The sequence below is a fragment of the Chrysemys picta genome, chromosome 11, assembly GCF_011386835.1.
Source record: "Chrysemys picta bellii isolate R12L10 chromosome 11, ASM1138683v2, whole genome shotgun sequence".
In the NCBI taxonomy this organism is placed as follows: domain Eukaryota; kingdom Metazoa; phylum Chordata; order Testudines; family Emydidae; genus Chrysemys; species Chrysemys picta.
Window position 1 is genome coordinate 76,699,299 of NC_088801.1, and position 22,929 is coordinate 76,722,227.

Below are 22,929 nucleotides of genomic sequence, written 5' to 3' on the forward strand. Positions count from 1 at the left end.
CCGGGGTGTGATCCAAACCTGCCGGGTCACAGAAAGCAAGTCATCACCTTAACTCGGGAGAGACTGTCTAGCCAGGACATGGATGGAAAACTAAAGGTGGCAAGACACGCATGTTGGTTACTTGCAGAAACAAATAAATCCACGTGTCTGGCTTATTGCTGATGAAGTTGCTTTGACGCTTTTCAACTCTTCATGAAAACTGCTGCAATGTCTGAGTCTTCACAAACCTGACATCAAGGGTCAGCTCAGAAATAACAAACTGGTTGTGAACAGACTTGCCCAGTTGTTTGTTTTGATTAATTATTAGGCAGAAGCTCTATGAAGGGAGCACTCTCAGGGACAGGGCCTGCTTTACCCTTGTAAGGTTAATAGCCCTGATTCAACGTGGCAGCGGAGCAGCTTGTGTCCAAAGTACAACGTAGTGTTGGGGTACTTCTCAGCAGCTGTGAAAAGAAAAGATGTTTCAGCGTAATGGATTGTGCTAGCCCACAGAGTGTCGCTGAAGTATGGAGCCTTTCGTCTCTTTGATCAAATTAGATTCCTTCTAGTGGGGGGGAAGAGGGAGATTTTATGGTTAAAACTTGTGAAAAGTATTTACTAAGTGCAATACATCCTGGCAAAGTATTCTTGTTCCCTGAGCCAATCTTCAGATACTGCCATGACTCCTGTCCCTGCGCTATAGGAATCATCACAGAGCCAGGGCCTGTGTGATCCCCCAGCAGCCAATGGGAGATATGTGCATGCATCTGAGGGCAGAATGTGGCCACCCAGCTGTATGGCTGACACGTAACCACTTTGTAACATGCTGCAAGTACTGACTTTTTTCCTAGTAATGTTAAAATCACTCCCTGTTGCATTCCAAACTCAGTGTTCAGTTCAACTCAGTAGAATGCAAATACACTGAAGAGATGGGTTATGTAGCTTTCCTGTCAACTTTCCCCTTATTTATACACAAAGCAGATCATTAGGAACCGTTCAGATTATCTCACCCAATCTTCAACATCCCCCACCATCAAAATCCCCTGTGATATCAGCTGTTTTCCAATGAATGTCTAATCTGTCGGCTCAGTTTCCATGTGCGTCAGGATGCTGTCTCTTAGAGCTAGAGCTTTGGAAATCAGTCCTTAAAACAAATTTACATATCAGGGCCACAGAACTTTGTTCTAAATGCTGCTGCTAGTTTCTCCCTTAAAATGTGTTCTAGGTGCCAGACCAGAACGCGGGGCGTTTGGAATCCTAAAGCCTACTTCCACAATAGTCACAGACTGGGAGTGGGAGCCTGGCCACATAATTCAGGCCCAAATTTTCAGAAGGGCCTACTAATTCTGGCACCCGGTTAGAGACAATTAGGCAGCCCCAAAATGAGGCACCCCAAAGTTTGTAACAACTTTTGTAACATTGGCCCTTACTCTCTCTGGTCCAAGTTTATTCCTCTGTCAAACGAGTACACTATTTTCCTACCATAGAGGTGTGTTGGGGCGGGGCGTTAATGTTTGTAAAATGCCTGTCTACTTTCAGATAGAGAACACTCTAGATAAGTTTTAAGTATTCTTCAAGACGTGTCTTCAAAACCTACATGTTAGTCTGTAGTTGTAGACTCCGGTAGTGGCTTCTCACTATCGTCAAGAGACCCAGAACCCTTGGAGAACCAGAGCAGCATTTTGGAAACTTAACCCACTTAAAACTTAGATCAACCTAGCTTCGTAGCTCAGGGGTGTGAAAACTTCACCCCCGAGTGCTCTAGTTAAGCCAACCTCACCCGTCACCCCCACCCTGCCCCTGCGTAGACATGGCTAGGTCGACAGAACAATGTAGGTACTGACCTAGCGACCGCTGCTTGGGGAGCTGGATTGCCTACGCTGATGGGAAAACGATGCAGGAAGCATCTATACTACATCTCTACAGCACCATAGCCTTTCAATTAGGGCTGTCAATTAATTGCAATTAATCACCATTTTAATCGCACTGTTAAACAATAGAATACCAATTGAAATGTATTAAATATTTTTGGATGTTTTTCTACATTTTCAAATATATGGATTTCAGTTACAACACAGAACACAAAGTGTACAGTGCTCACTTGTGTTGGGCCATGTATGGGTTAAGTAGAGACCTGGGAAGCTGCGAATGTGCTGACACGGCATTAGGGGACAAAGGCATCAGAAGGCTGGAGTTCTTTGGTTAATAAATAAGTTGCCATATTTTGCCCTTCCCTGTTGCTTGTAAGAATTGATAAGTGTTGCAGCTGCATAAGAAATGTGGGGATCTAAAGGATACCTTTTGGGTAAAGCAGTGTTAGCTCCTCCTCCCTTCCTGTCCCAGCTACATAGACAAGCCCTGGCTTATGGCCCCTTCCTCCCGCCCCTGAAAATTGCTGACCAGGGAAATTTGTGGCAACAAATTATTGCGAAGAAATATATTTTCAAGGTAAAATGCCTGTGTATATATGTAATGCTGTGCACAATGAATAGGGTGGATTTACTAACAAAATGGGTGTTTTATTACTCAATACGGGTTTTGGGGTGTTGTAACAAATGTAGGTGTGTACATACTAACAAACAAAAAGAATGTGCTATAACTAATTCGGTGCTTACTGGACAATTGGGTCCAGGGGAACAAGTATCGCAATAAAGAAGCCTGTACTCATATCCGCCTCCGGGACAATCTGCTCCTTCTTCTAACTTTATATTATTATTTTAATTACAAATATTTACATTGTAAAAATAACAAACAAAAGAGATAGTATTTTTCATTTCACCTCATACAAATGCCGTAATGCAATCTCTTTATGGTTAAAGTGCAACTTACAAATGTAGATTTTTTTTGTTATACAACTAAACTCAAAAACAAAACAATATAAAGCTTTAGAGCCTACAAGTCCAGATGTTCGCATAGCACTGTTGTAGCTGGAGTCACAAGATATTTACATGCCAGATGCACTAAAGATTCATACGTCCCTTCATGCTTCAACCACCATTCCAGAGGACATGCGTCCATGCTGATGACGCTCGTTAAAAAAATAATATGTTAATTAAATTTGTGACTGAACACCTTGGGGGAGAATTGTATGTCTCCTGCTGTTTTACCCGCATTCTGCCCTATATTTCATGTTACTGCAGTCTTGGATGATGACCCAGCATATGTTGTTCATTTTAAGAACACGCTCACTGCAGATTTGACAAAAGGCAAAGAAGGTCCCAATGTGAGATTTCTAAAGATAGCTACAACACTCGAACCAAAGTTTAAGACTCTGAAGTGCCTTCCAAAATCTGAGAGGGACGAGGTGTAGAGCATGCTTTCAGAAGTCTTAAAAGAACAACACTCCGATGCGAAAACTACAAAACCCAAACCACCAAAAAGGAAAATCAGCCTTCTGCTGGTGGCATCTGACTCAGCTGATGAAAATGAACATGTGTCGGGCCTCACTGCTTTGGATCTTTATCGTGCAGAACCCGTCATCAGCATGGACGCGTGTCCTCGGGAATGCTGGTTGAAGCATGAAGGGACATATGAATCTTTAGTGCATGTAAATATCTTGTGATGCCGGCTATAACAGTGCCATGCAAACACCTGTTCTCACTTTTAGGTGACATTGTAAACAAGAAGCGGTCAGCATTATCTCCTGTAAATGTAAACAAACTTGTTTGTCTTAGCAATTGGCTGAACAAGAAGTAGGACTGAGTGGACTTGTAGGCTCTAAAGTTGTACAGCATTTTGTTTTTCAAAGCAGTTATTTTTTGTACATAATTCTACATTTCTAAGTTCAACTTTCATGATAGAGAGATTGCACTACAGTAGTTGAATTAGGTGGATTAAAAAATACTATTTTTTTTTTTACAGTGCGAATATTTGTAATAAAAATAAATATAAAGTGAGCACTGTACACTTTGTATTCTGTGTTGTAGTTTTTGAAATATTTAATTTTGTAATGTTTGTAATATTTGAAAATGTAGAAAGCATCCAAAATATTTAAATAAATGGTATTCTATTATTGTTTAACAGCGTGATTAATTGCGCTATTGATCATAATTAATATTTTTAATTGCACGATTAATCGCGATTAATTTTTCAATCACTTGACAGCCCTACTTTAAATCCTTGGTCCAACCCTAGATTCCCTTAGTAGGACAAAGTGAAAACGGGCTAGGAGCACTCAAAAAAGGCCAGGACACTTACCCGTTAGCAGCTCTTGGTTTAAATTTGCTCTGTCCACGGAGAGAATGTACTGCAGGAAAACAGTTTTAGGAAGTGAGTATTTCTGAAGCACTTTTTGCACAAAATATTAGGAGGATGGCATGATAGGCAGCAGTCCTGCAAACACTGACATGGGTCCTTACTTGTAAGCACGTGAGCTGTCTCGCTGACGACGAGACAAGGCTCTGAACCTTCTCCAGTTTTTCAAGCTGTTTTAGGATGTGAGCCCCCGAACTGTACACAGTCGTCCAGCAGTGCACTCTTTGCTATGGGGGGAAGTGGAGGGGGCAGCAGGGCTGGGGGAAGGGAATGCTGGGTGAGGCAGGGAGACTGCATGTGGGGAACGCAGGGAGAAAGAATGTGGTGGAGCAGAAAGACTGGGTGTCAGGGCTGGTGGCTGAGAGGAGATGGGAATGGGGTGGGCCCACCGCGAGGGATCGCAAGGCATAGGAAATTGAAGCCATGTTTACACAGTTTGACTGTGAGAATCAAACCATGGGGACAGTTTTTGTGAGGACCCAGAGAAGTTAAAATTTGTATTTTATGGTTGCAAAAAACATTACAATGTCCCTTGGCCACAAGATACATTTTGCACTAAAGGCAAAACAGCCAAAATATGTATTGTTCCATCATTATGGTGCCGAAGGTGTACAGTCCCTTCCCTGAGGGCTCAGAGCCCACTCCCAGCAAGACAGGGTGCAATGGAAAATGCAGAGAGGGGGATAAGGAAGGTTTTGTGCATAATTACTGTTCACTCACTCCCCAGGGCATCCTTTCATCCAGACAGGCTGGATGCGATCCCTGACCATTACACAGTGCTGTAACACCTGTCCAGTGAACGTAAACAAAGGTCCCTCCCCCAGGGCAGCTGTGGAAGGAAAATACCTGGCTCTTTGTTCCATAGGGGATGGAATATGTGTTTCCTGAGGGCGTGTGTATCCTCCTGGCCCGCATGGGGATGCCTTTGGCCACAATCTGAAATCAAAAGGGAAGAGACCTCCATTACCTTCAGCTCCGATACCGAGGCTGAGGGGCCAGTGTGTGACTCCCTGAAGCCCATTAAGTCCAGTGGGACCTAGGCCCAGTGAGTCAGGGATCCCTAATCTGGCCCTGGCAATGTGTGATGTCACTGTGCTACGCTATAAAACTGCTGCATCTCACTGAGACAATTAGCTGCCGGCTCCTTCTAATAAAAATCCCAGGCAAGTTGGTTTGGCTAGAAAAGGTCTGTAAAGCCCCAGTGCCTGTGTGGGAATCCGAGCCAAGGGGCGGCACTGGGATACAAGCTGTGCATGATCTGGGCTTTAGTCTCCCCTCGGATCTGAAGCGGCACAAGCCTGAGCAGCTGCAGCTAGACCCCTCTCAGGCGGGGCAGGGCAGGGCGTGCACTCAAGGGGGCTGTGCGAAGCTCATGGCATGCTGCAGGCCTGAGCCAAAGCCCAGTGCGGTCTGTGGAAAGGCTCTGATTTCCATGGCCTTTGCAGCAGGCCCTGGGCTGAGGATATATGGGAAAATTCAGCTCTATCCCTGGCTGTCTTGGGGCCTAGACCTGAAAGGTCTAGGACCCACTATTCTGCTCCTTGGCACCAATGCCCCCACCTGGTTTACTACAGATGATGCTTATGATGCTTCCATTGACATCATACTTGCCTTCCCCCCATCCTCACTCCTCCTAGGGCTCGGGGCTGCCGTGAAGAGCAAGTGCTCTCTCTCTAGGTCCCCTGGCCCGACAGCAGAGTGCCAGCTGCATGGCCTCGGCCCACGCCTGCTCCTGGGGAAACGGGACTCGCCCTGCCAGGGTCCGGTGCCCTGCAGCAGAGGAGCGCCAGGCACCTGGCATGCAGGAGAAGTGGCGATTATCCCAGGAGGCCGGACCAGTGAACAGCTTCAGGGTATGAACGTCTCCCGGGTAACGTTAGGGAGAAGACAGCTATGGCCTGTCCCTAGGGCTTCGAGCTGCTCCCAGCCAGACAGCAACCGAAAGGAAAGCGGCGCTTGACAAAGGGTCATCAGGCATTCGCTTAAAAATACTCGAGGGAGGCCGTGAGGCTACCTGCTCTTCCATCCCAATGGCCTTGAGGGCCTGGCGTCCTCTGTGAGACAGCGCCAAGTTGATGCTCCTGCCGCGAGCAGCTCTGGCGACACGGCTATCTGAAAGGAAACAGGAGCTGCAGTTTGTCCCTTGTGCGGCCCTGGCTCGTGCGCAGAGGAGAGGCTGTGCACGGGGCATACGGCTGGCCAGGCAGGAGCCTCAGCAAAGCCTTACGCTAGCCTCCGACGAGACCAGGGGTTTATTCACACACAGCTTCACCAGACTGAGGTTCCTGCAGCAGCACGAACACTTCCCGCCAGTGGCAGCTCCAACGCCATCCCGCAGACATGCGCACGGGACCGGAGGCAGCTACGCCATGGCAGGAGACTGGCCTCAACCACGCTTTCTGCCTCCCAGCCCAGTGGCACCTTCCCCCACCCTTCCCCAGGGAGACTCTGGCACACTCCTCGCTTCCTGGAGGGCAAGTACATCGCCTACGAAGGACCTGACCTTGCCCCCTTGACGCCAGCTGAGCAGGTCCTTACCCCAGGACTAGCCCCATGAAACCCATGGCGTTACTCTCAGGAAAGGGCCACTGGGCATGAGTAAGGCAGCAGACACAGACTCCAGGGGCCTGGTCCCAGGCAATGGAAAGACTCCTCATCACTTCAATGAGCTTCGGATCAAGCCCTTAAAGCATGCACGTTTCATGCTGCTGCGTGAGGTGAGCCCAGTCCTGCAGCCCATGCTTGGCCCAGGTCCCAATGGCTCCAGACGGAGGTTGACTGAGTGGAGCTGGTCAGTAGAGGCCTGTTTTTACAGTGAACTATCCTCTTGATTCTCCCACTGAGGAACCAGAGTACCCCCCCACACCCCAGTCTGTGACCTTGGCTCTCTGAGGGTGGCAGTTCAGGGACGCTGGAGGGCCAAAGAGGGTGCGACACAGATTTGGGGTTGGCTTTGCTTCACGAGTGTAGCTGTTACTTCAAGTCAGTGACGTTGCTTGCTTGTTTTTCTTGTGTGTGCTGGTGCCTGAGCGAGGTACCAAAGGTGCTCCCAGACTGCAGCACCAGCCCCGCACACCCCGGGGTGAGTCAATTCAGTCATTGCTTTGAATCTATTTGAACTGTTAATTTTTGACAGCTGCACTGTTAGTGGTAAACCACCTTTTTGTGTGTTGTCGGCTCTTACAGAAGCGGATGGACGCTTCCTCCACAGCTGTGGCTGGAGCTGAGTAACGTGGAAACCTGGATGTAAAAACCAAGTTCTCTTTTATGCTGCATTCAGTATGTCCATTTCCTCTGCAATTCAGCTTATGCCAGCAGACCTGAGAGCAGCCAATGAGCATCTTGCTGCTCCCAGCCCTGTGGGAACGGGCGGCTGCTCTCCTGCACCTAGCTCAGGGAGATGGGCAGAGCTGTGGAGAGTGGGCTCTGAGGCCTGCCTAGGGCAGAAGCCATGCTGAAAGGGACCCCAAAGGGAGCTGGAGAAGAGCCAGTCAAGGCAGCATTTGGAGAGTCCATTGGAAGAGCTTAGGAGGTGACAGGTGGGCAGGACAATAGCTAGACAGGGACTGTGATTGAACACTGAGGGGAAGGAGCCACTGGCCCCGGCCCAGCTGTGCAGCAAAAAGAAACAGAGCAGGGCTGCCCAGAGGATTCAGGGGGCCTGGGGCAAAGCAATTTCGGGGGCCCCTTCTATAAAAAAAAGCTGCAACACTATAGAATAGTATATTCTCGTAGAGGCCCCTGCGGAGCCCGGGCCAAATTGCCCTACTTGTGTGTCCCCCCCCGGGCGGCCCTGTTACAGAGGCTTGGTTAGCTGTTTGTAAGGGTGGCTGATCAGCATGGATAAAGCAAGGGGAACCAAACCAAACCAGACTCACTTCCTCTTTGGTTGAATGCACACTGGGGGAATCTCTGTCTCCGAGTTTTCTGCTGTGTAGGACTCATCTTTTCAGTGAAGCATACCGAGAGCTCTTCCCGCCATCAGCGCTTGGCTCCACCAGCTGAATGATGCAGGCTGGGATGGCTAGCCAGATCACGGTGCAGAACAGCTCAGGGCTGAGAGTGGAAGGCCTTTCAAAGTCTTTTACCAAAGAGGTACAGCTCTGTGCACAGTCTTTGTGCTGCTGAGGAATGAGTTTGGCACCCCCAGCATCCTAATCCTCTGTCAGTGATGTTCTCAGGCAGTCTGGGAACAGAGGGGCAATTGGGGGCCCATCAGTGGTAGGGCCCATCAGGTGGTTCTGTATTTTTACCAACCCATTGGCACCTTGGCCCTGTAGCTGGGCACCTAGTTTCCAGCATGTCCTAGGACAGCATAGAGGAGTCAAAAGCTCTGGGAGGCAAACCAGCTTTACTAACTCCCCTGGACGGACGAGCCCCTGATCTTGGTCTGGATTAGGTGCTGGTTAAACATTTGTGGTGTCTTCAGTGTTCACACCCAGACTGAAGCATGCCTGGCTGAATGTGTTTGTCTGGAGCACCCTACACGACTACTGTGGTTTCAGGTGAGCTGGAGACCGAATGCTAACATATGCTTGGTGTCACTTCTGTGCAAGTTGAGGTCACCCAGCACAATGGCGGTTTCCCTCACTGTGACAGAGAGTCCGTACATTAGTTCCTCCTGGGAAGTTGGCACCATTCCACCTACAGGTCTGCAGAGCGTTAGGGTTGAGCTAGGGACAGCAGGAGCAAGGCCTGCGCAAGGTTCCCCAGGTACCTGCCAAGCTGCCTCAGCCCTACTGCGGCAAGTCTTGTCCACCATTTGCAGAGAAGTGGTTCTGGAACATGCACAACATTAACTTGGACAAGGATGAGACAAACCTAGGGTGCTTTTGAAGGGTGTAATCCTGCAAACATCCAGTACTGGGGGGGGTGCTGTGAGGAGCTCCATTGGAGCCTGACGCTGCCCTGGCAAGACGATTTATGCTCAGGACAAGCTTCGTGAAGACGTACAACTATTCAGCTGACCTGGACGCTTCGTTTTAAAGGAGAAGCAGAACAGCATCAGTAGCATGTAATGGAGTCCCATCAGACGGGATTTTTAAGTCAACGTCTAGTTCCTGGTACAGGAGAACCCAAACTGATAAATATCACACGTGTTTATTTTTTCAGTCTATTCTGAATACCGTTAGCACTAGATACTATTATAGGTGTCCATTAGCAAAAGGGATGGTGTAACCATACTCCACTTTCCTACGCCTGGTCTACATCGGGTGGGGTGGGGGGAGGAAAACGAGAATAGTGTTGCTGAAGTGGACGTATCTTAGGGTCGACTTACCTCACTTCCTCACGGCGTGGGGGTTGACTGCCGCCGCTCCTCCGTCGACTCCGCTTCTGCCTCTCGCCGTGGTGGAGTACAGGAGTCGATGACAGAGCAATCGGGGATTGATCACTACCCACCAATCCGGCAGGTAGTGTAGACGTACCCTTAGTTTTGCTTAATGGCTTTTAAGTAACCAGTAATCTTTGCAATTTTTTGGAAATGAACCAAGGTAGTGCATGTATTTGCCTCTGGGGGAAGAGGGGGTCCCCTTCCTCAGCAAAAATATACCTGGGTGCTCAGAACATCTCCAAGGAAGAGGGCATGCATTGTGGCGCTATTTACGGCAGCTTACCTTATGCTATACCATCAGCTGAGGCAGTACTGCCAGGAATTGCAAAAAACGGGGTTTTTATCCATAGCCCTCTAATATTAGCTGGTCTTTTGCCAATCAGTTAGATCCATGTATGCTCACATCTGTGAGCCTCTCGGAAGATCTCAGGTTAGTTCTTGGAAGTGCAAAAGACTTTGTTGGCTCACTGCTGTAGACTCAGCAGTACTGGGTATTCATTCACTCGTCTGAGCGTATCCTCTTTTCCTGATGCTTTGTGTGTATAAGACTTTAGACACCATTACCACTAGCCTCGTCCTTAGTGAAAACTTGTTAGAGGACTTGTTAACTTTAGAAGTTAAATACAAGCCCTGGGTGCAATAACTTCCTCTTGCAGCTCTTTCTCCACATAGCATTGGGAATGAGGGGAATGGAGTATTCAAACCTTGCGTGACCTTCAGCCTTGACAAACCCAGAGAGTCAGCAAATAATTCTACAGCGTTAATCAATCATTCACTGCCAGGGTTCTGGTACAGCTTCTGTGGTCAAACTTGGTGTTCAAATCAGCCTTACAATAGGTACATAAAAAGAAGGGCACCTGTAAGTGCCACAGTTCTGACAGCTGGGTTCATCATGTTACTTGCACATAGGGTGACCAGATCACCCAAGTCAAATATCGGGACGCGCGGGAGGGGGAGGGGGGGGGGTCGTGGCGAGGCAAAAAAAACACACCAAAAAAAAAAAAAAAAAAAAAAAAAAAAAAAAAACAACCACCACCAACAACAACACACCCTTCCTCCCCAAGCGCTGGAGGGAGGCCCGGGAGACGCAGGGGAAGCGCGGGGCCGGGGTGAGTGAGAGTCCGGCCTGGCCCCGAGCAGGCAGGACTCAGTCGGGTGGTAGGGAGAGGAGGGGGGCGGCCCGCGGGGCCAGGCGTTGGCTGTTCTCCCCCCCGGGCAGCGGGACACGGGAGCAGCCGCTGCTGCAGCTCCCACTGCCGCGGGGGAGGAAGCGGCCATGGCGCTCGGCGGCTGTGGCTCTGGCGCCCCCCGAACCCCCCGAGCCGGGGCCTGCTGCGGGGACCCAGCAGCGCGCATGCTGCGCCCAGCCCCTGGCCAGTCGCGTCTGGGCTGCTGCCCAGCTGGTGCTATCCCGCGGCGGCCCCAGGGCGGAGGCATCGGCAGCCCAGCCCCGTTCGTTCCCCTGCGGGACCCGAGCGGGACGGGGGGGGCTGGGGCCTGCTGCCCCCACTCCGGGGCCGCCGCGGGATAGCACCAGCTGGGCAGCAGCCCAGACGTGACTGGCCAGGGGCGGAGTCGGGGCGGGCGCGAGCACTTCCGGGCTCCGGAGCATTTCCTTGTTTGTCCAGTGTCCTGATCGCACATCGGTCGGGAGGCGGGACAAACAAGGAAATATCGGGACAGTCCCGATAAAATCGGGACGTCTGGTCACTCTACTTGCACATTCGGAAAGGCACATTGCAGAGTAAATGCTAGCATTTCAATCACGTATGTTCAGAGTGAAAGCAAAGGAAATATTCTAAAGACACATTTTCAGATTCTGTTTGTTCCAGTCTTTGCCCATAACATTCCTTTCCCCGCCCCACCTCACTCCCTTTTAGGAGGTGGTGGAAATAAAGAAGTGATCAGATTATTAATAGTGTAATTATCGTAAGATGGGGCTCACCTTCTCTGGCTTCATACATATCAACTTGGAACCCTCTTCTTGCAAAGAAACAGACATTTAAAGCACCCACCTACAAGAGAGTGACCGAAATATGTTACAGTTATAGAACAATTTCCTTGCAGAGACTCTGAATGTGCTTTGCAATTATAAACATGCAGCATCACTGACAGGCAGCTTCTTATAGAGGGGACGGTGACAACCAACTGGTACACAGCTCAGCAGGAAATGGGGTATCTTGACCATGTACCCGAGAGACCTCTTCTCCTAGGAAAGGTGCCCTAGAATCCCTAACATGCATACAGGGTAGCTAGGACTCGGTGGTCAAAGTTCCCAACCAAAGATCCCTTCACACTAAGTTGCACTGAAATTTAGGCCTTGTCTACACTCAGGCACACACACCGGATTCAGCAAGCAGTGTAACTTTGACATGTAGGCAAGGGCAAGCTGGAATTTGCACCAATTGTCAAGCCCCTGTTTACCTCCCGCGAGAGAATTTAGGGTGTTTCTCTTGTAAACTGACTCCAGGGAACTTATGACTGGCTAACTTTGCCTAGATGCCCAAAGTGCTACAAAGGCAAATCTAGATCGTATATTGCCCATACACCATGCTTTTGACTGGTGCTGTGACCTAAGAACCTCTTAAGGCCAACTGGCAAACGCATGCAGAGCTGTTACAGGAATTTCCTGCGTCTGCCATGTACATTCCTGTTCACCAAAGAATGATCCCAAGTGAAAGCCGGAGTCACATTGCTTATGAATAGCATCAAGAAATGTATGTGGAGATACTAGATAAGGAATCATACGTTGATACTGAAAATATGTTCTTAAAGTCTGTATCAAGGTACTGGTCACAGCAAAGGTGAAAAACAGTTTCTCTGTCAGACAAGAGATGTTTCCGGCTATCAGTTTATATGTAGACCGAGTATTCTCATTCACTATGAGTCTTGTATCACCAGTCTGGACTGCATGCAAATGAAGGATTGAGGGGACGTTAAGAAGAGAAACTAACAGGAAGAGAAAAACAGCAGGTGTGGGGGAGAGAGAGCCCTGTCTAGAGCTGCACATCAGAGGTTTTCTCCACTATATTTGTGAGGCAAAGAAGACATGCTGGCATCCTTCACTGAGAAAGTAAAAGGCCAGTGACTTTGCTTCATGAAAATGGGGGCTCAGCCAGACTTGGTTGGAAACGCTGGAGAGAACTTTGGGTGTGATAAGCTTTTTTAGACAAGAGAGTAACTCGTTAGTTACGTCTAGTCTTTAAAAAGCGTGTTGTGATTTGTTTTATACATAACCCTTTGTTTCCAGTATTCTTACTCACAGTCACTTGACTCTCTAGTCTGATAATAAACGTAGTCTTGATTTCCAATACAAATATATCTCAGTGCCGGTGTGTTAAGCAAAGTGCTGGTCCTGAATTGAAGCTCACAAATATGGCAGGTCCTGTTCCTTTGGGAACAGCAGGCCTGGTCATTCAGTGAGTGTGCAGTGGATAAGGAACTGGACACTGCAGGGAACACGCCACGTATTCAGGCACTGGCGTGTGCCCGTCACTACCTGTACGGAGAGCAAGGCCTGTGCTGTGCTGCCAGAGGCTGGTGGTTTTAGGGCACTGAGCCCTGACAGGCCCAGACAAGACTGCTTCATGCGAAAGGCAGATGGTGGAGAGGAGCCTAACAACCTGGGAAGCGTCCACAGCTGCTGCCCTTGTTTTCTGCATATCCATCATCATTTTCCACAAGGTCTGCTACAAATCCATGCCAGAAGACAACCCGGACCCTTTGTTACAGGGCTCTGTTCCACTGACTTGGCTAGTCAAGGAGCAAAGATCCGGCAAACATGCCAAATCTGCTTTCATGCTACTGTCCCCCACGTCCGTTATCCTATAGGATTTGATTTTAAGTTCAAGGAAAAGGGAGATCAACAGTGGGGAGGAGACATAAATTTCATTATTATTGTTGTTATTTCTTTCTTTGTATTACTGTCATGTAGGGGCTCTAGTCCTGGACCAGGCCACCCACTGTGCTAGGTGCTGCACCAATACAGAACAAAGGCTGTGCACATCTTGGGACAGGGACTATGTGCCCAAGATGTGTATAAGACAAGAGACAACACATGGATACAGACAGATTGGGGGAGCACAAGAAAACAGATGATACCATCTAACTAGACCAGAGAGACCCAGCGTGGGGAAGGAATTCACCAGCAGAGTGACTTGTGTGATGGCACGAAATGCACATTAGTGCCACTATTCATTGGATGGGGGGAGGGTGGGGGGAAATAGGAGGGGATCAGCTAACTGGAAAGACAAGGGAAGGGGAGTCAGGGGGACAGGGCGGGGGGCGGAGGGTCGGGGGGGGAGTGAAGGGGGCAGCTACGTGGTGGGGGGGAGGTTTGCACACATGCAGAGGGCAGGGCACTGCAACTCAGATAGGATGGCCCACCATCCTGTTCCCAGCTCTCCTGAGGCTTCAGCAGCGACAGGACTGGCTGGGGCTGGAACCAACTGGTGATGATGTGAGAGACTCCAGCTCTGTAGCAAATATGAGCCCTGCGTGGGGGAAATACTTCCTCTGATTGGCCACCTGCCCCACTGCCCTGCCTCCTGGAGCAGAGCAACCAATCCGAGTTGCTGTAGGAAGAGTTCTCTCCCCACCCAAAGCCATTCTTACAGGAGGGGAGGGGGGCAGCACAGAGCCAGCAGCTCAGGGCAGCCCCACTTCCCGCCCCACCCTCCTGTGAGCAATGGGGATGGGATGTGTCTTCTGCTCCTCCCTCCATCCTCCTGCACACCACCTGGTAGGGGTAGAGGGGGGACACAGAGTCCCTGGAGCTGCCCCCCATCATCAGTCCTGAAGGGGGGGAGAGGGGACTCTGCTGCAGTACAGGCTTGGGGTGGGGTGAAGAACCCCAGGAGGAGCACTGGGGGGAATGGGGGCCAGGATTAATTTCTGGGCAGGCAATGGACAGACATGGGGTGAGAGTTCCTGCAGAATCCCCCTGCCAATACGTTCATTGTCACCCCCATTCCACGGGTGGGCCAGGGGAGTTCAGCAATCCAGGCAGAAGGGTAAATGTTAGGCTGAAACATCTGTAACAGTTGTAAAGGGGTGGAGGTCTGTGTAAGGAAACAGTCGAGTCCCCGTTATTGTTGTTTAAATGTTATTTAGGCAACACTCCAAATCCTGCTGACACGATTCTGGGTTGTATTCGGTTGGAAGTTTGTTCCCTTTGCATGAGGCTGACTGGGAGCGGTGACTAACACAGTCAGACAACAGTCCTGAGGTGCGACGCTGTGTAAAGCTTTCTGAGGAGCCAGAACGTGGCCTGTGCGGCCTCCTAGAGTTCAGCTGCGATGCAGAAAAGGGGCCTGTGATGGCAAAAGTTTATCCCCAGCGCTTGTGAGGCAGACCAGGGACTGCCGCATGTTACACTGCCAGGTGTCAGCAACACCCGTCCACCGAGTCCCAGGCAGGGAATTTCCTCTGGGAAAATGGCAGGGACACTGTGCGACAAGTGTGGCTTTTCACGCCCAATCCTGGCACTTGTCTCACCCTAGTGTGTTACTCGTTCACAAGCTCTTTCTGCCCAACAGCCTCTCGCTCAGCTCCGCCAAGAAAGGTGCGACCCAGCAAACACAGCAATGCATGTGGTGCAAAGTCCTGTCTGCACAAACACACTAGGCACTGCCCCCGGCAGTAGCTCCACTGAACCCATTCTAGCTTCCAGGCTTCTTTGAAAACAGCCGGTGCCTTAATGAAGGCAGAGGGCTAAAAGGTAGCAGTGAGGTTTAACTCACCAGCTGAGGGGTTATTCCCTTCGTTTACAAAGCACAGACAAGCAAATACTGTAGAAAGCAGGCAAAAGAGCTGGTTGCATTTCAAACGCTTGCAACTATCACTAGCAGCTATTCCCAACAATCACACCTCACCCAGGGGCAGCTGCCTTGATCGGAGGAGCCCGGTTTTATCAGTGGTAGCTGCAGCCTGCCCAATGATTTTCACTCTGAAAGCTGGGCCTGATCTGACCAGTTACACAACCCAAACACCAATCACTTTGCTACAGCTCTTCACATTTTCAGGTCTTGCTAAGAATGACTTGCCTGGCAGTCTGTTCTCATCCCATGCCACAGTCCTGGATCCCTTCTGAGCAAACACAATCAAACCACAACAGAGATAAGGGTGAGTTTCTTACCAGACCACCTCCAATAATGGCTACTTTCCCCTTCTGAATGTCAGTGGAATTCATGATTGCAACAATCTCACTACAGCATGCTTTTTGCAGTCTTCTGTCCCCTGAGAGACTAGTGACGCTGCTCACCCTGTTACACAAATGTGCTGCATTTGCCAGAGAGCAAAGAGAAGGGAGGGGGAAGTAGGCAGTCTAGTCATGCTCTGATTCAGCTTCCTTGGTTAATATTCAGGTTTTACGCCAACCTCAAATTCATAATTGGATCAGCTCTGCCCATGTGACAAGGCCAGATCCAGCCAGAGGGCCCAGCTCTGCTCAGGGAGCTGGGTGGGGAGAGGATATTATTTACAGTGGTGGGTTGCAAACACAAAGGTATCTTTGAAATTTCCAAAAGTCTATTGTGTGACTGCTGTGCTGCATATGTAATCCACACACCTTCTGGGTGTGGTGTTCTGGCCTATCTAGTGGGCGGGGGGGGGGAAGAGGGAGAGAGATAAAAATGTCTCCTCTACAGCCTTAGCTAATGGGCAGTTGGCTTTTAGCTCATGCTATAGAGCAGGGGCGAGCAAACTTTTTGGCCTGAGGACCACATTGGGTTTCCAAAATTGAAAGGATGGCTGGTTAGGGGAGGCACAGCCTCCCCAAACAGCCAGGCGTGGCCTGGCCCCCGCCCCTTTTCCGACCCCCCCTGCTTCTCTCCCCCTGACAGCCCGCCTGGGATTCCTACCCCATCCAACCCCCCCTGCTCCCAGTCCCCTGACAGCCCCCCGACTGCCCCCTGTCACCGCATCCAACCCCCCCCCCCTTCCTGACTGTTGGTGTTTTACACTCACACACAGAGTGAACAAACCTCTGGTATCCCACGCCGATCCTTCTCAACAACACAGAACACAAGACGTGCCAGGTGTCGGCTATGGGGATAACTTGCATTTATTTGGTTGCTGACCAGTGCGCTGCAAGGTTGCAGCTGCAACAGCATCTTTCAGACCATGAGATAATACCTCATATGCATCACGAACACTTGTCTCGGAGACAACCTACGGTGTGCGCCTTGCCCCCAGGTCCGGCTTTGGGAGTGCGGGATCCTGGCAGAAGCTGGGCACGGGGTGCAACGCTTTCGATGCCGTTGCGCTTTTGCGGTGAGGCCTCATGCCTATATTGCAAAGTCCTTCCCACAAACAACACTGGGTGGGATCCGCCAAGGGGCAAAATTTCTACAATGCTGACAGCCGCAGCGCCTAACTTTTTGGCGTGTAGAAACTCACAGGAACAACGCGATCCATAAAACTGCGTTAGGCGCCAGGCTCCCTATACAACAAATGGGGAGGGGGAAGCGCCTTAGAATGGGATCCATAAAAGCCAGCACACTAGGTATGGACCCTCCCCTCTCTCAGCGAGGGGTACCTAAGTCTGGGCTGCAGGGAGACAACTGTCTCCGCTAGACATCGCCAAATGGGAACCCTTCTCCTTGAGTCGGGTGGTTTAGGCACCTAAGCTGGGTTCTTTGCAGGAATGAGTTTATCGCCTGCCTCACTCCATACAAAACAGGGGAAGAGCTGGTGGCAGCAGTGGCCAGCTTATAACTTTTAGCCTAGTGGTTAAAGCACTCACCTGTGATGTGGGAAACCCAGGTTCAACTCCCCACCTCTCTGCGGGGGGGGGAGAAAGAATTCGAACAGGGGTCTCCTACCTCTCAGGCAGCTGCTCTAAGCGCTGGGCAAAGGGATGTTCTGATGGGGGCTCCTGCAGCCTCCCCCATTGAAGCTGTTCTGCTGGAGATAAATAATGACAGAGTGATTGAAAGGAGCAGGGGGACTGTAAGGGGGTTGGCTCCTGCCTCTCATGAGCGCCCCCTTCCCTGGCCAATAGTGCCTGCAATCGCACTTCTTTTGAGCAGGTCTTCAACAACTCAGCCCTCCGGCTGAGCCATATTCACTGTCCCCCCCCTTCCAGGGTGTTGCCGGCACAGAGGCCCGAGGACAGCAACAGCGGGATTCGTTGCCCGGTGTGCTTCGCGCCAATAAACATACGGGGGTGGAGAAACAATGAAAGTTTATTTGAGATCTCAAAGTGATGCAAGGAGATAGGCAAGTCTCAAATCAAGCACACCAGCAAAAACAGTTTCTCTCTTCTTATACATTTTACAACTAAGCCCCCCCTCTCTCCCCCTCTCTACCACCCCCCCTCTACTCCCCCTCCCCTCCCTACCGAAGGCATGTTTATACATTTAAGCCGTTAAATCATTCTAGGGCAATAAATCTAGCTTGTTAGTAACACTCCTCTAAACAGTTATTTGGTCCTGTTTACCCTTAGTTTATTACCCCTTCCCCAGCTAGAAACATGCAAACCTCATCATTATCGCTTGATACCTGGTATGAGCAAGGTCGTAATTGCTAACTGTCTGTTTACACATTCCAATTCCTGTCCTTGGCTTTTGAGGTCGATTACAGTTAAACTTGGAAGGACAGAGTTTAAACATGGAAGGACTTTGGTTCACTCGGCCTAATGACGTCAACAAGGGTATACAGTCTCAGATTCTTTTCCCGGCCCTGATATGGGGCAATAGCTCTAAAGCTTCTTCCCAGAGGCCCTGCCTTCTTCAACAACGCAGCCAGGGCCCACCTCAGTACTCACAGCTAGTGTCCTTTCAGCAGGCCTCCCTAGGCTCAGTCTGCAAACAGACCAGCTGGGCCCAGCTCTGTGTCCTTGCTGGGTCAGGCCAGGTTCTTGGCTCAGTCCTCCCAGACTCAGCCTGCCTGCGCAGACCTGTCCATAGGCCTTCCAACCAGCCAGGCTCCTGGTCCTCCCTCTTCAAGCTCTAGGCAAGAACTGAACTCTGTTCTGCTGCTTGCCTTTTATATGGCCCTTCTGGCCCCTGATTGGTTGCTCCAGCAGCCCCTGATTGGTTGCATCTCTGAAGCCACTCTAGTCTGCCTGGAAAACTTCTCCACTACTCTATTCTGGGGTGGGGTGATGCAGAGCTGAGAGGCCTCCAGCAAGGGGCCTCTGGGTAGGGTTGCCAGGCATCCGGTTTTCAACTGGAATGCCTGATTGAAAAGGGACCCTGGTGGCTTTGGTCAGCACAGCTGACTGGGCCGCTAAAAGTCCAGTTGGTCTCAGTGGGGCTGGCAGGCTCCATGCCTGGCTCTGCGCAGCTCCCAGGAAGAGGCTAGCATGTCCCTCCGGCTCCTAGGCAGAGGGGCGGCTAGAGGGGCTCTGTGCGATGCTACCGCCCGCAGGCGCCATCCTGATCACCAGGTCTACAGCTCCCATTGGTCGGGAACCGCAGCCAATGGGAGCTGCAGGGGTGGCGCCTACAGGCAGGGGCAGCGCGCAGAGCCCCCTGGCCGCCTCTCTGCCTAAGAGCCTGAGGGACATGCCGTCGCTTCCCAGGAGCCACCTGAGGTCAGCGCTGCTCAGAGCCCACACCCCAAACCTGTTCCCATGCCCCAACCCCTTTCCCCAGGTCGGAACCCCCTCCTGCACCCAAACCTCCTCAGCCCCACCCCAGAGCCCACACCCTCAGCCCAGAGCCCTCACTCCCCCACCACCCAACTCCCTGCCCCAGGCCTGAGTCCCCTCCCGCATTCTGAACCCCTTGGCCCCAGCATGGAGCCTCCTCCTGCACCACAAACCCCTCCTCCCCAGTCCCACCCCAGAGCCTGCGCCCCCAGCTGGAGCCCTCACCCACACCCCTACCCCTGCCCCAGCCTGGAGCCTCCTCCCACACTCCGAACCCCTCACCACCCCCAGCCTGGAGCCTCCTCCCACACGCCAAACCCCTCATCACCCCCAGCCTGGAGCCCCCTCTTGCACCCCAACCCCTCATCCCCAGCCCCACCCCAGAGCCCGCATCCCCATCCAGAGCCGTCACCCCCTCCTGCACCTCAACCTCCTGCCCCAGCCCAGATCCCCCTTCCACGCGCTGTACCCCGTGGTCCCATCCCCTAGCCTGGAGCCCCCTTCTGCACCCCAAAACCCTCATCTGCAGCCCCACCCCAGAGCCTGCATCCCATACCTCCTCCCACACCCCAACCCACTGCCCCAGCCTGGAGCCCCCTCCCACACTGTGAACCCCTTGGCCCCAGCTCGGACCCTCCTCCTGTGTGTGCAATATTTAGCATGCTTTGGAATACAATGAATTGAACTGACGAAACAGCAATTTTGCATGCCGGAAAAATAAAAAAAATTGAGCTAATTTGTGGAACTTCTTGCCACAATATGCTTTGGTTAACGACATACAGGAGTTAAATACTGAGCTTAAGTTATATTTACCCAAATCAGGTAAATCTGTTTTCTAATCTGGCTGTACAGAAGTTTAAGGCCATTGTGATGGGATGCGACTCACCACTGCAGCGCCCCCTGCTGGATGTCTCAGGGGATCAGCTCTGCTAGCCAGTGCACCCACTTCTGCTCCAGGGACCCACATCGTTCCTAGGACTGCGGCGTCCTCTTCATGACACAACCCTCCAGCTGAGCCATACTCTATGCTCCCCCATTCTGGAGGAATGGCAGTCCTCTGTCCAGCCACTTCCTCAGTGGCAAGTGAGGGTTTGGTGGGGGGGACCCGGGCCCGCCCACTACTCCAGGTCCCGGCCCAGGGACCCTGTAGACGGCAGCCCTGTGCTGCATCCCCTCCAACCCCTCAGTCTACTTCCCTGGGCCACTTCCCTGCAGCCCCAGCACCTTCTCTGCCCTTGTCTCAGGGCCTCAGCATTCCAGCAGTCAGCCAGGAGCTCACTGTCATTCCCCGGATCCTGCCCAGCCCTGCTCTGTACAAGATGCTGGCTTTCTTCCTCCTGCAAGGCAGCTAGGCCTCCCTCCTTGAGCTCCAGGGAGCAACTGCAGCTGCTCTGTTCTGCAGCCCTTCTTATATGGGTCACCCCGGCCCTGATTGGCTGCTCCTTGCAGCCCCTCTCTAATTGGCTGCCTCCTGCGCAGCCTCCCTAGGGCTCTATTAACCCCTTATGGGCCAGTGTGGGGAGACACCCCATCACAGCCATGTTAGAATCATGGCCCCTGTAACCAGAATAGCATTTAGATTAAGATCAAACGACTGTTGAATTGCAGCCTAGTGCAGTGTTTCCCATCCGGTGTGCCGCGGCACTCTGCTGTGCCACTGGGCATGAACGGGTGTGCCGCAGAATTCTGGAAAAATCACTTGTGAGGAAAAAAAAATCTGATTTATTTTAATTAGTGTCAGAACCAAATTACATTTTGTGCTGTTGCTCTGTGGGTGTACCTGCGTGAGACAGACGTTACATCACACTACGCTCAGATGACCTTGCTGATCGTGTGGGATCACGTAGTAGCCAGGGTTTCTTATCAACCATTAAGGTGCAGTGGTGAATTTTGAATTGAAGACTCAAAAATGGACAAATATTTGAAGAAAAGAAATTCTGGCGCCTCCACATCTACTTTCGCTGATGAAGCTGAACATGAACATAAGAAAGCCAATCAGCTGTTCGGTGGCTGGCGGGAGGTGCTTAGGAGAGGGGACTGAGAGGAGCAAGTTAAGGGGGACTTGTGGGGGTGATGGAGTGGGGTGGGGCCTCGGGGCAGAGCCCGGGTCAAGCACTCACTAGGAAAAACAAAAGCCAGCGCCTATGACCCACACATTCTGCACAACAGTCATACAATACGTTCAGTGCTTCTTTAGACTTTCCATTTTCAAAGGGATGCCGTCTCCTCATCACGTACCCTCCGCTTCTGTGTGATGTCAGAAGAGTGTCTCCAAATAACAGTAAATCAGAACTGTTTTTGATTAAATGATTAAATGCATTTTTGATAGTGTGTGGAGAGATTTGGAATTCTGTGATTATATATGTGACGTTGTGCAGTCTATATGGTTTTATAAAAACATGATAATAAGTGAATATAATGTAACTGGAATATGCTTCAAGCAAATGGTCTCTTGTAAGGTATCATTACAAAGCTTATAATCTATTGAGTGTGATCATCCTATTTGTATAAATGTACCACTCTTGTATCTGAAACTAGAAATATGAAATATAACTCTGAGGGCCTATTGCAATTATGCAAAGTGTGGGCCATTAATGGTGGTTTGGAATCTTGATGACTCCCATTAACCAGGACCATTGTCTGCAGATGGCTGTGTTGACCTGTGAGTCTTCCTGTATATGTGTGTGCTGGCAAGTGGGTAATGAAAGTCTTGCAGTGACATGTGATCATGTCACCTGAACTGGAATCCATCTTTAATCTGGTGCTTTTCCATGGGGGGGGGGGGTGGAAACCCAGAGGGACAAAGGGTTCCCGCCTTATGCAAAAGATATATAAAGGGGTGAAAGAGAACAAAGAGAGGAGAGGAGCCATCATGAAAAATCCCCTAGCTACCACCTAAGCTGGAACAAGAGCTGTACCAGTAGAAAGAATTGTGCCCAGGCCTGGAAGGTGTCCAGTCTGAGAAAAAACTTACTGAAGCATCTCTGAGGGTGAGATTATCTGTATTCAGTTTGATTAGACATAGATTTGCGCATTTTATTTTATTTTGCTTGGTAACTTACTTTGTTCTGTCTGTTACTACTTGAAACCACTTAAATCCTATTTTCTGTATTTTATAAAATCACTTTTTCCATATTAATTAACCCAGCGTATGTATTAATACCTGGAGGAGCAAACAACTGTGCATATCTCTCTATCAGTGTTATAGAGGGCGAACAATTTATGAATTTATCCTGCATAAGCTTTATACAGGGTAAAACGGATTTATTTGGGTTTAGACCCCATTGGGAGTTGGGCATCAGAGTGCTAAAGACAAGCACACTTCTGTGAGCTGTTTTCAGGTAAACTTGCAGCTTTGGGGCAAGTAAGTCAGACCCTGGGTCTGTGTTGGAACAGACGGGAGTGTCTGGCTCAGCAAGACAGGGTGCTGGAGTCCTGAGCTGGCAGGGAAAGCAGGAGCAGGGGCAGAAGTAGTCTTGGCACATTAGGTGGCAGCTCCCAAGGGGGTTTCTGTGACCCAACCCGTCACAATATGTGTAGGTGCAGTTCAATTCTCTTTATTTGGACTGTGTGATGAACTGACCGTATCCCTGTGAAGTCTGGTTGCAGACTACCTTTTGAGAGTGCAGTTATTAAAAATACTATTACGCTCATGAATGATACTTCTTCAGGGGAAGCCAACGCTTGTAGCCTAGGAACACGTATGTAAGGATACCCCAAGAGCTGTACTCCTCTGTCGGGGAAAAGGCCTCTTCCAGGAGCCAGAGCA

At 50.5% G+C, this 22,929-nt stretch overlaps 1 protein-coding gene across 2 annotated transcripts in view; it reads right to left on the minus strand.

Moving 5' to 3' along the window:
* The window catches only part of KMO (kynurenine 3-monooxygenase), a 38,347-nt gene extending 22,456 nt beyond the window's left edge, over positions 1 to 15,891 (minus strand). Inside the window, exons 1-6 of one of the 2 annotated variants that reach the window (XM_024111790.3) lie at positions 15,702 to 15,891; positions 11,511 to 11,580; positions 6,248 to 6,345; positions 5,080 to 5,169; positions 4,177 to 4,225; positions 356 to 443 (exon numbers count right to left, since the gene is read on the minus strand). In XM_024111790.3, the coding sequence (XP_023967558.2) occupies positions 356 to 443; positions 4,177 to 4,225; positions 5,080 to 5,169; positions 6,248 to 6,345; positions 11,511 to 11,580; positions 15,702 to 15,755 (449 nt within the window). In that variant the 5' untranslated portion in view covers positions 15,756 to 15,891. Of the gene's footprint in view, positions 1 to 355; positions 444 to 4,176; positions 4,226 to 5,079; positions 5,170 to 6,247; positions 6,346 to 8,111; positions 8,420 to 9,054; positions 9,209 to 11,510; positions 11,581 to 15,701 lie in introns of those variants that run through there. The other variant, XM_065562242.1, reaches the window with a different exon arrangement.
* Positions 15,892 to 22,929: the final 7,038 nt, after the last annotated feature.